General features: G+C 40.0%; 1 protein-coding gene and 1 long non-coding RNA gene across 24 annotated transcripts in view; one reads left to right on the forward strand and one right to left on the reverse strand.

The window, feature by feature from the left end:
• The window catches only part of LOC105488927 (thyroid hormone receptor beta), a 381,615-nt gene that overhangs the window by 345,588 nt on the left and 23,705 nt on the right, over positions 1–12,322 (forward strand). For all 18 annotated transcript variants that reach the window (XM_071090815.1, XM_011753445.2, XM_071090812.1 and 15 more), the window contains 3 exons: positions 1,834–1,934; positions 7,485–7,632; positions 10,613–10,818. In XM_071090815.1, the coding sequence (XP_070946916.1) occupies positions 1,834–1,934; positions 7,485–7,632; positions 10,613–10,818 (455 nt within the window). The remainder of the gene's footprint in view (positions 1–1,833; positions 1,935–7,484; positions 7,633–10,612; positions 10,819–12,322) is intronic.
• The window catches only part of LOC139361856 (uncharacterized), a 59,972-nt gene that overhangs the window by 37,300 nt on the left and 10,350 nt on the right, over positions 1–12,322 (reverse strand). The window lies entirely within an intron of this gene.

Raw genomic sequence — 12,322 nt, forward strand, 5'->3', positions numbered from 1 at the left:
ATGTAGATGCTAAATAAATGCAGTTCATAGATAAATGACTGAATGAACACACAAAGCATTCTAGTTCCATTTTTTTCTCTGCCCAGATCCTTCCCAGGATTCCCATTTTAAAAATGACTGACGAGAGTTTTGAAACCCTTGCAGTGAACTCAACAGATGCATCATGGTTTGCATGATGCAAAAGTAAACTAAGAAAAGCTGTGATATTTAAAAATACAATCCTGTACATTACTAAACCTCACTTTCAAGTCAATTTTCTGCCTCCCAAGAAGGAACATTTTTCTAAAGTAAAGTTTGAGCAAAATAATTTCTAAGAAATTATGAAAAGGATTTATTTCATTGTTTCCTTAATGGCTTTTTTTTCTGAAAAGCAAGACTTCGGCAACTGACCTAATTTAATAAAAGGTCTATGAAATGCCATGGTAAAATACACAGTAAGGCATCAGTCATTTCAACCTAGCTAATCTTTATTGGAATGAAGAGTTTACTGAGTCAAAAAACTTCGTAAGGGCCATGATCAGGAGAAAGGATTGTTTCTCAGCCTCTTGCTTCTTCACATCCCAACCAATCCTGCCTCATTTTGATTGTTTGGTCTTATGTTAAGCTGTGTGATTCTATGTATCACACAATTTATCGATGGCAAACCATTGATACAGGTGAGAATGAACCTGCCCTCCTGAATCAGCATCTGTGTCTCGGCATCCTCTCCACAGGAGGGGAAAAGAGCAAAGACAAGAGCGAAACAGGAAGCTTCTGCTTTTGTGCTTTTTAGCTTCCTGGGTCAAGGAATTTAAACTAATAAACTCATTGTCCACTAAAAAAGAGAGTTATCATGTTTAGATTTTCCTTTTTTCTTAATAAACAAAACCTCTGTTATTTCACACTATCCAGTGTTGTTGGATTGCATATCATAATATCACAAGTTTACCTAATTTTTTTAGGGGGCAAAATTCATTCTACTTAAAGTTAACTCTCTATATTTAGAAAAAGACCAGCATATTATACTGGAGGGCTAGAAATTAAGAGACCTGGGTTTTAATCCTGCTGGTAATTTCCAGTGTGACCCTGAGGAAGGCCAAACTTCTGCAGGCCTGTTTCTTCACCTTTCAAGGGCTTCGTCATCTCCTGGGACTCTTCCAGCTATAAAGTTTCCTGAATTTATTGCATGGTACTGTGATTCCAAAGTGGATCAAATCTTTTGAAAACAGGTTTTGAAATAAGCCTTGTTAAAGAGATTGTGTTATCTAGAACTCACAGTGCTCAAATCCTGGCCCCTCTGCTTGAGTCACTGGCTCTGCAGCCTTCCTGCCATTCCTACCTGCACAGCAAGTGATCACAGCTATTTCTTTTCTCTTTTTTTTTAGGCAGAATTTTGCTCTTGCTCCCCAGGCTGGAGTGCAATGGTGCAATCTCAGCTCACTGCAACCTCTACTTCCCGGGTTCAAGTGATTCTCTTGCCTCAGCCTCCTGAGTAGCTGGAATTACAGGTGCCTGCCACCATGCCCGGCTAATTATGTGCATTTTTAGTAGAGACAGGGTTTTGCCACTTTGGCCAAGCTGGTCTTGAACTCCTGACCCCAGGTGATCCGCCTGCCTCGGCCTCCCAAAATGGTGGGATTATAGGTGTGAGTTATTTCCAAGGCATTCTGAAATCCTGGGCCTATGTTTACACTATGAGTATAAAATTCTTACTGTTTGGTTTCACTAAGTCTTTACTGTTGTTATCTCTTTCTGGCAAGTCAATTTTGTCTCCGGTCTAGCAATCTTAGCTACAGTGTCTCTTTGACGTTAATATATTGTTTTTTAATATTCCTTCTTTTATTTCCTTCACAGGGTACATCCCCAGTTACTTAGACAAGGACGAGCTCTGTGTAGTGTGTGGTGACAAAGCCACTGGGTATCACTACCGCTGTATCACGTGTGAAGGCTGCAAGGTAATTGCCCTGGGTCCACGAGCATGGAGCTTAGCCCAGCTCCCGTCCCCTCCCAGTGCTCCTCCAGAATGCAACATTAAGTTCAAATTAAAACCAAATCCTAACATCCATGGCCTGTGATCATCTAGGTGTCTGGTTGTGCTCTTCATTTTTGACATGTTCAAGAACTGAATTTTTTTCCCAAATCATAAATAACTAAATGAGTGTGATGTCTGGTTTCTTTACTTCTGCAAGTGTTCTTAAAACAGGAAGAGAATCCATAAAATAAAAAGAAATTAATAAAACTCTTACTTTGGGTTTATAAAGCATAGGTCCTTTCTAACATGTTGTCATCCTGAGAAATAACTGTTTCTCCTCTTGTTTTATCTACAGTGTTGGAAGAGACAGAGTTTACTCTACCACAGGCTGTTTTCTGCTGTTAGTCTGAATGAATATGCTCATTTTCAAGGGTTCCAGTAGGGAATATCTTTGAGGCTACTTAGATTCAGTTATGTTCTGAAATTATCCAAATTGGCTTTTTGCACAGCCTGCAGTGACTAAGTAGATTCTGGTCATCCATCAGCTAATTTTGTGCTGTACAGTCCTATCTGCAGGAAATACTTGACAAGAATATGCCAGTGATCAACAGTCCATTCACTTCCTGAAACTCAGCCTAAATTGGCCTACTTACAAGACTTCATCAACAAAATCGAGATAAGGTTTCTGGAAAATATCTTTTGGTCCAACGATCTAGCCTTGAAAATGAAATCCACCATAAAGGGAAAAGCTTGACCCAATGCTGTATTTAGTGTTTGTTCAGCTAATGTTTCATAAGTAAAGAAGTATTTAAAGTCAGGGAAGGACTTTTTAAATTGTTTACTTGTTAAATACCTTCTCTTTTTTACCTCTTATATTTAAAACTAAATTATCAGAAGATGTAAACCCTAAAGCAAAAATTGTATTAAATGTAAAAACATTTCACCTTCCCTCCTCTCTCATCCACCTTACCTCTTCTCCTCTTCTTCCCCTTCTCCAACTGCCCCCCTTTGTTCCTACCCTTGCTCGTAAAGCCACCAAATTGACATGTTAGCTCAGTTTCAAATTAAGGTGTTTTCTTTTTCCCTAATGGAAGATTTTCCTTGCAAATTCCCTATGTTTTGTACATGAAATTAGGAAACATTTAGGAGAAGGCTGCAAAAAAGTTTGAGATAATACAACCATTGGAAAGGGGCAATTTCTAAGGTTGCAAGACTGTTTTTTGAAATGTGGTCTTACATGTTCTCATTTATCCAGACCCCTTTGATCTGGAATTTGTAGTCCTTTAACAAAGACTGGGCTAAAGGTGGCCATTACATCTATGGAAATAATGTCTTAGGGAATTTAAGGAATCTAATTACAAGTAAGTCCTGGCTATTTATTAATTAGAGACTTGCAGACAGTCTCATGAAAGTAGTTTTATTGGCTTGATTTGAAAGTAATAAATCTTCATAACTTTAGGTACCTACTCTCATTCCAAAAGTTCGACAATTCAAACTAGACTTTTCTCTAAATTAGTCCCAATTCATAAGGCTTTCCCTACCTTAGATGCAGCACTAAGGTTCTAAATCAGTGCATAATGGGAAATTTAGAATTCTGGGAGAGAGATCCTAATTCCATTTAATATGGAATTCCATTTAATACTTTCCATTTAATACTTAATTCCCCAAAATGACTCTAAAGAGTGAATGTGCCTTACAGAGGACAATACATTATTAGTGATTGACTTAAACAAAGAGAGAATTGAGCCTATTAACCCATATCCCTGCCTCACATATGTCTTCAGGATGATCAAGAAATCAGCTAGCCTGTTCTCCCTAGATCACAGGATGTCTGGAGCCTGGATCAGCTGAGGTTTTCTTAAAAGAAGAAATAGTGTAGCAAAATCTAGACTTCAGGCTCTGTGCCTCTGTTTCAGGTCAGAATCCTGTATCTAGGTTTGCCTTCATCGTAAAATCAGAAAAGAGCCTTCCCAGGGCACTTGTGCAGATCCCATCATGTAATGACAAAGCATCTTGGAAAAAGACAAATGAGTTTTCCAAATGAGACACACGGTGTTTAAGAGTGGTGAAAGATGAAAGGGTTGTTTCCTATACTGTTTATTCAAACCTGTAATTTAAAAATATTTCTACCCCATACTTGCAATGTGTATGGAGAGAATCCTTTTTGCCAATTTTCACCCTGAGAAGAGTGAAATCTTTTGGAAATGTCATGTCTATTGTGATATCCAAGTTTTTACGCACCTTTTGTAGAAAGGATGTTGATACTGTCCCACAGCAAACTATTGTTAGAGGAAGAACCAAAGTTTTTTAACAGCTGCCAGAATAGTGAACTAGAAGAGTGAGTTATCTCCTTTTCACATTGATCAGTGCATCATCTCAAAGTACTAAAAAATGGATACAGTTCTTCTCAGAATGCAAAGAAACATGTCTGATACTGGTCTATAAAAGCAAGACCTCTTCTTACCAACAAATCATCAATGAAATATATGTCCTTATTTATTGCCCAGGGCATCTCTTTTGTCAGCTCATCTCTAAAAGGATTTTTTTTTAATAAGTAGACTGTTTAAATGTCTTCAAGTCCACTTCCAAGAGTTAATATCTGTTACTTTTTAAAATGAAGTGGTTCCTTATCATACGTCAAAATGTACTTTAATTACAGCTTAAGAAAGGCCAACATTTCAAGAAGAAAAAAAAAAAAAGAAAGGCCAACATCTTTAAAAGGATTTGGTCCATGAAGTGCCCAAGAAAAGTCATCAGAGATAGGCCAAAGAGAAGATGGTATAGTGTATAACAGAGCTAGCTATCTCAACTCTTTTGTGGAAATAAGCAAAGTATAAATTATTTCATTCATTCCAATAAAAAGTGAACAGAGTAACTTTTTGGAAAACCCTGGGGTCTGGTGTGTCACACCTCATTCTCTGCTTAGCATGGTCTTACTGGTCAATGTACTCCTTGCCCTAACCCCACCCCTGAACATGAGTCAGCATCAGAGTATGAGGGAGACAAGGGTCTCCCCAACTTCAGATAGACTAACAATCTTCCTATCCTGGTAAGCAGTCAGCATTCTTACTGGATGTCTTGGACTTTGGTATTTCTACCTCTAGGAAATTGTTGTTTCCTCCAGAAGGAGGCGTGCTACCCTACCCCTCTCCTCCCTGTCTGTTACATACATCTTGCCAGCAATCTCTGGGTTTCTTTAGTTCTCCTTTGCCCTCCTTGGTCAGAGGGTAACAGAAAGAAAAGCGAGGTTTGCAGGGAAACTTGTTTTTCACTCTCATGGCATGCTCTGACATTCACGCTTTGGCAAGATTTGCCCACCCTGCACACCCAGGAAAACATTGCTAACGTCTCCAACAGCTGCCCTGTGTGTGACTGAATGAATCTTATAACAGTGTATCAACATCACTCAGATTAATGGACTCAAGTGCTTATGAACACAAAACCCAAATATAATATGACAGTTTTCTGTTAGAACTTGAACAATGGAAATGATAAGGGATTTGCATATATGCCCCAAAATCAAGTCTGTTCATTTCAGTTATTCCTGATGTTTTCCCATTTTATTCTGCTTTGCCCAATATAACATCCTACCTTGGACATTTTCATAATAAGAAAGAGCTTTTGTGCCTGAGGGAGGAATATGCAATAGGGTATATGTATATAATCAAAGCCAAAGAACATTAACCAGGATAATAAAAATGTGGGTCGAATCTAGGTCAACTGGTATTTCCCACCATTTATCTAACAAAGTTAGAGGCCCCCTTTAGGCCTTAGCAGAAAACATCCATCAAAACTTATTTTGCCACCAGGCGCAGTGGCTCATGCCTGTAATCCCAGCACTTTGGGAGGGAGGCGGAGGCGAGCAGATCACTTGAGACCGGGTGTTCGAGACCAGCCTGGCCAATATGGCAAAAATGCATCTCTACTAAAAATATAAAAATTAGCTGGTCATGGTGGCTCATGCCTGTAATCCCAGCACTTTGGGAGGCCAAGGAGGACAGAACACTTAAGGCCAGGAGTTCAAGACCAGCGTGGCCAACATGGCAAAACCCCATCTCTACTAAAAATACAAAAATTAGCCAGGCGTGGTGGCTCATGCCTATAATCCCGGCTACTCTGGATGCTAAGATATGAGAACCACTTGCACCCTGGAGGTGGAGGCTGTAATAAGCCAAGATCGCACCACTGCACTCCAGCCTGGGTGACAGAGTGAGACTCTGTCTCAAAAAAACATTTTTTTTTAATTTTTTTACATTTTAAAAAACTCATTTTGCCTTGTTATTCTACCAACAGATAAAATGAACTTTTTAAGTGGGTGGGACAGGACTATTTATAATCTGTTCATCTAAAACATTTAAGTAATACAGTAAAATTTACTTCATTATACATAATAGAAGCAGCTAAGCAATTAAGATGTGGAGTGCCACTCCTGGGTTGCAAGGGAGGTGGGGACCATTGCTGGCTGGTTTCCATCCCACCCAAGTTTCTGCATGTACTTACCATGTGATTTGGTCAAATGGCTTAACCTGTCTGAGGTTTACGTTTTTTAATCCCTACCATGGAAATATTTAGAGCACCTCCCTTACATGGTTGTAGGGAAGATAGAAGGATATCAAATGTTTCTACAGCACTTTGCAATGTGCCCTCAAAGTAAGTGCTCACTACTGTTATTAATTCCTACAATACAGATGACAGTTGCCTCAACCTGAGGATCATGTCCAGAAAAATTCTAGTATTGCACATTCTTGAGAATATTACCTAAGTCACCCACACCTAGTGTCCCCAGATGCTACAGAGGTGCTCTCTCATGCCTTAAGGAAGGAAGAATCATTGAACCTGTAGGTGTATATCTACAGATACCAAAGAAAGAGTGTTATAAAAGGAAAACCTCAATGCAATAAGCTATGGGGAAAAACTTGGTAGAAAACCTGGAATGTTCTACTCCCTGAGTCCTATTGTTTGAAAGGCCAAGTGAGCTGATCATGGCTGTCTCAAGAGTCAAAAACAAGTATTAAACTAAATCCGTGAAGCCAGCTAGTACAACTGTTTAATTACTATTATTAGATTTTTAATTAACAAAGTATTGCAAGTATCCATCTCTTTTCATTTTTTCACTTTCTTCTTGGTCTTGAGCTTTCTTATTACCCAGTATAAAGTAGCAAAACTCCTCATAGCTTCCTTTAGCAACACAATTATGTCACTCTATGAGACAGAACAATATAATTTACTTATACATTCAATATTTAGAAAAAACAAAAACAAGCACTAGATGTTCCTACTAGCCTCTTTTCCTTGAATAAATACCAAAAAAAGGTGTTGACTCTGTAGTCCTATGGCATCATCAGCTCAGATTTAGAACTCACTAGATCCTTCTGGGCCAACTGTCTTATATTTGAATATGTGGAGCTAGAGGCCCAGAAACAGGTTAAGGTCCGAAACAATTCATCTCATAGTTATATGGACACAAAATTCCAGAATCATTGATTTCTAGAAAATATGAAACTGTTGTCTTGGGTCTTTGTTTTTCAAATAGGGTTTCTTTAGAAGAACCATTCAGAAAAATCTCCATCCATCCTATTCCTGTAAATATGAAGGAAAATGTGTCATAGACAAAGTCACGCGAAATCAGTGCCAGGAATGTCGCTTTAAGAAATGCATCTATGTTGGCATGGCAACAGATTGTAAGTAGATCTTCATTTGCTTCATATTCAAGGAACGTTGATTAGGAAAGAGTTTGGTTCAAGGGGATCGACTGGGCAGAAAAGAAAGCAGGAACCCATGGGGACAGAGAAGGGAATACCTTACTTTCGCATATACCCTTCACTCCCCACAACCAGGCTTGCCCTGAAAGGGAGGTGGGAGCCATTGCTGGGTGGGTTCCGTCCTACCCTGTCATATCACCTCCTAACTCTCAAAGTATGGATGATGGAAGAGAAAATGCTGTTAGATTATCCCTATCGCATTTGCAGGCCTAGCTGTTGGCAACACTCTGTTTGAGACAGAGATTACAAATGGGAGGTCTGGTCCATTTACCTTGATAAGGTATCATTCTATACACAGTGTTCACGTGGGGTAGAGCCTCAGGGACTAGTCCTAATATTTTTTCAGGAGCAGAGACAAGGAGTTTATTTAATGGACATTTTTGAAGATGGGGCACTGGCAGAAAACATCGTGTTCAGAAATTTCTGAAGAATGCAAAGTTGAGTGCTATTGCATGAGTCATCCTGCAGTTGGTTGTTTGTTATATTTTTAGCAATAAAGACATTCCGAGCTGAAGTCGTCCTACCCAGTTTTCAAAGTGCTACAGCATATGGTGGCAAGATTAGCCCTTGGGGTCTCTTCTCCCCACACTGGGCGAGGGATTTACACCAGTCACTTTAATTAATCTAATCATAAAAATAAGAATCATGTCATTCAGAATGTGTGGCCTCCCTTTTGCCAGGCATCAGTATTAATGATTTCTACCAGCATAAATTTTTTGCACATCAGTGAGAGATTCCAACTATTGGTTAAAAACTAAAAACAAAAAGAAAGATAAAAAATTAAGAGAGAAAAAAGAAAATACAGTGAGGATTTTTCCTGATGAAAGAAATAATCATGGCTCACATTTATGTGAGAAATAGAGTTCTTTCACTGAGAAAAAAAAAATCTGTGAAATGTTCTGGTTTGCCCATTAAAGAAGAAGGAATGGAGAATCTTTAAAAAGGAAGAGGGTTATGTTAGGGTGTTAGGCTGGAAATCCTGGGTTAATCCCCACCTCTGGCTGAGTATGTTCTTTATCTTTATCTCTTAAAGGCCTTTAGCCCTTGCCAACAATATGCCTGATAAGGATATGTGAATATGATTGACTTAGAGCCAAATACTTAGATATGCTACTATGACAAACTTATTATTGAATATCCACGTCAGTGCTTTATTGAGAAGTTTAAGATATGAGTGTCTATGAGGTTTAAAAACTCAGGGTTAATCTAGACTGTATGGAAATAAATTTTGAGTGCCCCTTACTTGCCTGTGAGGGATTCTAAGAGCTCAGGCTTTCTAATCAGAAAAACTTCTGTTCGAGTCCCAGATCTGTCACTTACTAGCTGTGTGACCTTTGGAATTAAGCCGAGATTTTCCTTCTGTGAAACCATTGCCTACCTTGTAGAGCTGTTTTCAAGATTAAATTAGATAATGTTCATCAAATGCAACAGTCCTGGCACACCTGAAGCATTTGGGAAGGGACTGAGGGTATTATTACCATTCCTCTTTTCCCTTTAGTAACTGAACCAAAATGACTTAACAGGGCTCATTCATATTGTCCTCATTTGTAAGCTCTCACATGACTTTGACAATCCAGTCAAATCTAAATGACCTGTAATTTAATATCCTCTTTAAATTAGAATATTTAAATGGTGGACTAGCTAGGCACCTTGGTTCTCCTTCTCTTGCTATGTTTGCTTTTTTTCTTTTCCTACCAGGTCACACCTTCATCAAGAAATGGCCCTAGGACAGTGATGTCGTAGAACTGGAGTCAGGAGTCCTGGGTCTTGCCTTGGCTCTGCCATTAACTTGCTCTGTGACTTTAGGCAAGTCACGACCTCTCTGGATCAATTTCTTCTTCTTTCTTTGAAAAGAGAGAGTAGGACTAGATGACCTCTAAGCTCCCTTCCAGTTCTAAAATACTGTGACTCTGCAATGTAAAACCTGAGTCTTTCCATTCCATTGATAGTTACCAAATCTAGTGAAACGGTTTTGTTTTTGGAAATTAACCATAGAAATATAGGTTTCTTGTTACCTGCCCTTCTGATTTTCCTTTCACCCAAATGATAGAAGTCAGGACTGCATTTACTGAGCACTTATAATGCATTATCACATTGAATACTCTGTGAAGTGGGCATTATTGAGCCCACTTTGTATAGGAAGAAAGGAAAGCTCAGAGAACCTTAGGAACTTGCCAGAGGTCACACAGCTAGAATGTGATCATATCAGAATTCAAATCCAAGTCTTTCTAGATTCCAAAGCCTGGGCTCTTTAGCCACCTTTGAGGGTGGACCAGATAGAGAATAATGCACAGTGAGTGCCCTGAGGCCCAGGTGAGGCCCAGCCACATTCCAATTAGCCCTTAAGGGAGCCATGAAGAGTTAGGGTCCTTTTTCCTCTAAAAAAAAAGGGGGGGGGGGATCATGAGCCTCCCACTTACTGCTCCATAACGTTTCTTTTTTTCTTCCCATAACTTTTCTTTAACCTGAAGTTCTCCTTACTAAGAACCATTTTAGGGGAAGCAGGGAGGACAGAAACCCAGACAGTGAATTCAGATGACTGGCTAGAGAGATTTCTCTGTGATCTTGTGGGTAGTATGGATTTTACCTCTCTCTGCTTCACTCTGTTTTAGAACCACCTTCTGTGGAGTTGGAGTGCGTAGTGTCTAGGTTCTCTGGGGACTTTGTTTTGAAAAGCTGGCCGGTCATGGGGAGTTTGGCTCTAGAGACCGTGTTGGACAAGACTAGTCAATGGCAGTTTGCTAGTGAGGAGAGAAAATGTCCCAGTGTGACCCACCCCAAAGGACCCACTGAGCCATCTGTGCATCAGTGGTCCCACCCCTGAGGCTCCAGGAAGTGCAGCTTGCTGTGTGTCTTGGGACCATCTGTGTGCCTTGTCTCATCTTTCTCCCGCTCCCAGTGGTGCTGGATGACAGCAAGAGGCTGGCCAAGAGGAAGCTGATAGAGGAGAACCGGGAGAAGAGACGGCGGGAAGAGCTGCAGAAATCCATCGGGCACAAGCCAGAGCCCACAGACGAGGAATGGGAGCTCATCAAAACTGTCACCGAAGCCCACGTGGCGACCAACGCCCAAGGCAGCCACTGGAAGCAAAAACGGAAATTCCTGGTAAGGCTTCCTTGCACAGATCAGTTTCAGTTATACGCCAGCGTTTTCTACCTCAATTTGTTCGGTCCTCATCACCTTGGGATACTGGTGTTATTGCCTCATTTTACTGATAGGAAAACTGTAGCTCTGAGTGGTTGAGTAACTTGCAAAGCTAGGATTTGAGTCTAGGTCTGTATGAGTATAAAGTCCATTCCTACCATCTAGTCCGTGATTTGCTGAATTCTAAAACAGTTTCTTAGGCCACATTATATCAGTTTGCTTTTACTGTTAGAAAGACCACTCCTGGACCAACTAATTAGTAAAATGTTTTGTCTGCCATCTTTTACTTTGTACACCCATTTCTTTCCTCAGATACCCAGTATATGCATATTTAGTCCCTAAACTCAATCCCAAATATTCCCTTTAGAATAGCCTCTAGACCGCTAGTATATTTTTATGTCAACAGAAGTCAAAATTTTTAGCTTAAATTAAATGAGCTTGAGTCAAGAAGGGCAATGGGAATGAGGGAGTAGGGATAGGGGTTGGTGGGCGTGAGTGTGTAGAGATAAAAGACCTTCCAGACCCTTGCAATATTGGTGTTTAATATTCTTATAAAAATTACCTGTTGTGAAAGTTCTTCCCATTCATTTCTCATTTGGACTTCACAGTGCTTTGAAGTAAGCTGGAATTACTATCCCCATTTTACAGACGTACAAACCAAGCCCGAGGCCTTAAGCCGCTTGCCCAAGATCACACTGCTAAAAGCCAGGCCCCAAAGCCAACTCCGTCTTCTGGTTCCAAGTCCAGGTTCTCCACCCACCTCATTAGAAAGAGTACCTGCCTCACTAGGGCTGGACCATCTGAGACTGACTTTGCTCTTACCTTATGATGTAAAACCCTTTTTAAGTACCTGCCTGACAACAGATATTCTGTGGTTTCATATGTATCCCTAGGGCACGTTAGAGTACTTCCCCATCTGAACAAGAAGATACAGTGGTATAATTATCCTTGTACTTCAACATTAACATTACAATGAGATAGTGGATCTTTTTCTTAAAACAACATAACAACAACCTTAAAGGAAGTTTTGGAAAGAAAAAGCTTATGCATAATTTACCTGTACTGACACAATTATTTTCATGGTAATGAAACAACAGTGCCAGCACTTTGTTGATGGCTTTCATTAACAGCAGTGTTAGCAAATACCTAGATGGCCTTTACCATATGCCAGGTACTATTCTAAGTGCTTTACATTCATTAACTTCCTATGCCAATCCTGTAGGTAGATGTGGTTAACATCCTCATTTTACAGAAGAGAGAACTAAGGCAGAGAAGTTGAGGAAGCTTGCCTGAGCTCCCACAACTAGTGAATAGTGGTGATGGATGCAGCCAACTCCAGGATCTATGCCTCTACCCACTACCCTATGCACTCTTGGCACCTGAACAAACCCAAAAAACCTCTGAAAGATGCCAGCGTTTTGGAGGAGCAGCTTCTCAGTGCCTTGATCTTGCATCGTCACCCCCA

Source organism: Macaca nemestrina, chromosome 2 (assembly GCF_043159975.1).
Source record: "Macaca nemestrina isolate mMacNem1 chromosome 2, mMacNem.hap1, whole genome shotgun sequence".
Taxonomy (NCBI): domain Eukaryota; kingdom Metazoa; phylum Chordata; class Mammalia; order Primates; family Cercopithecidae; genus Macaca; species Macaca nemestrina.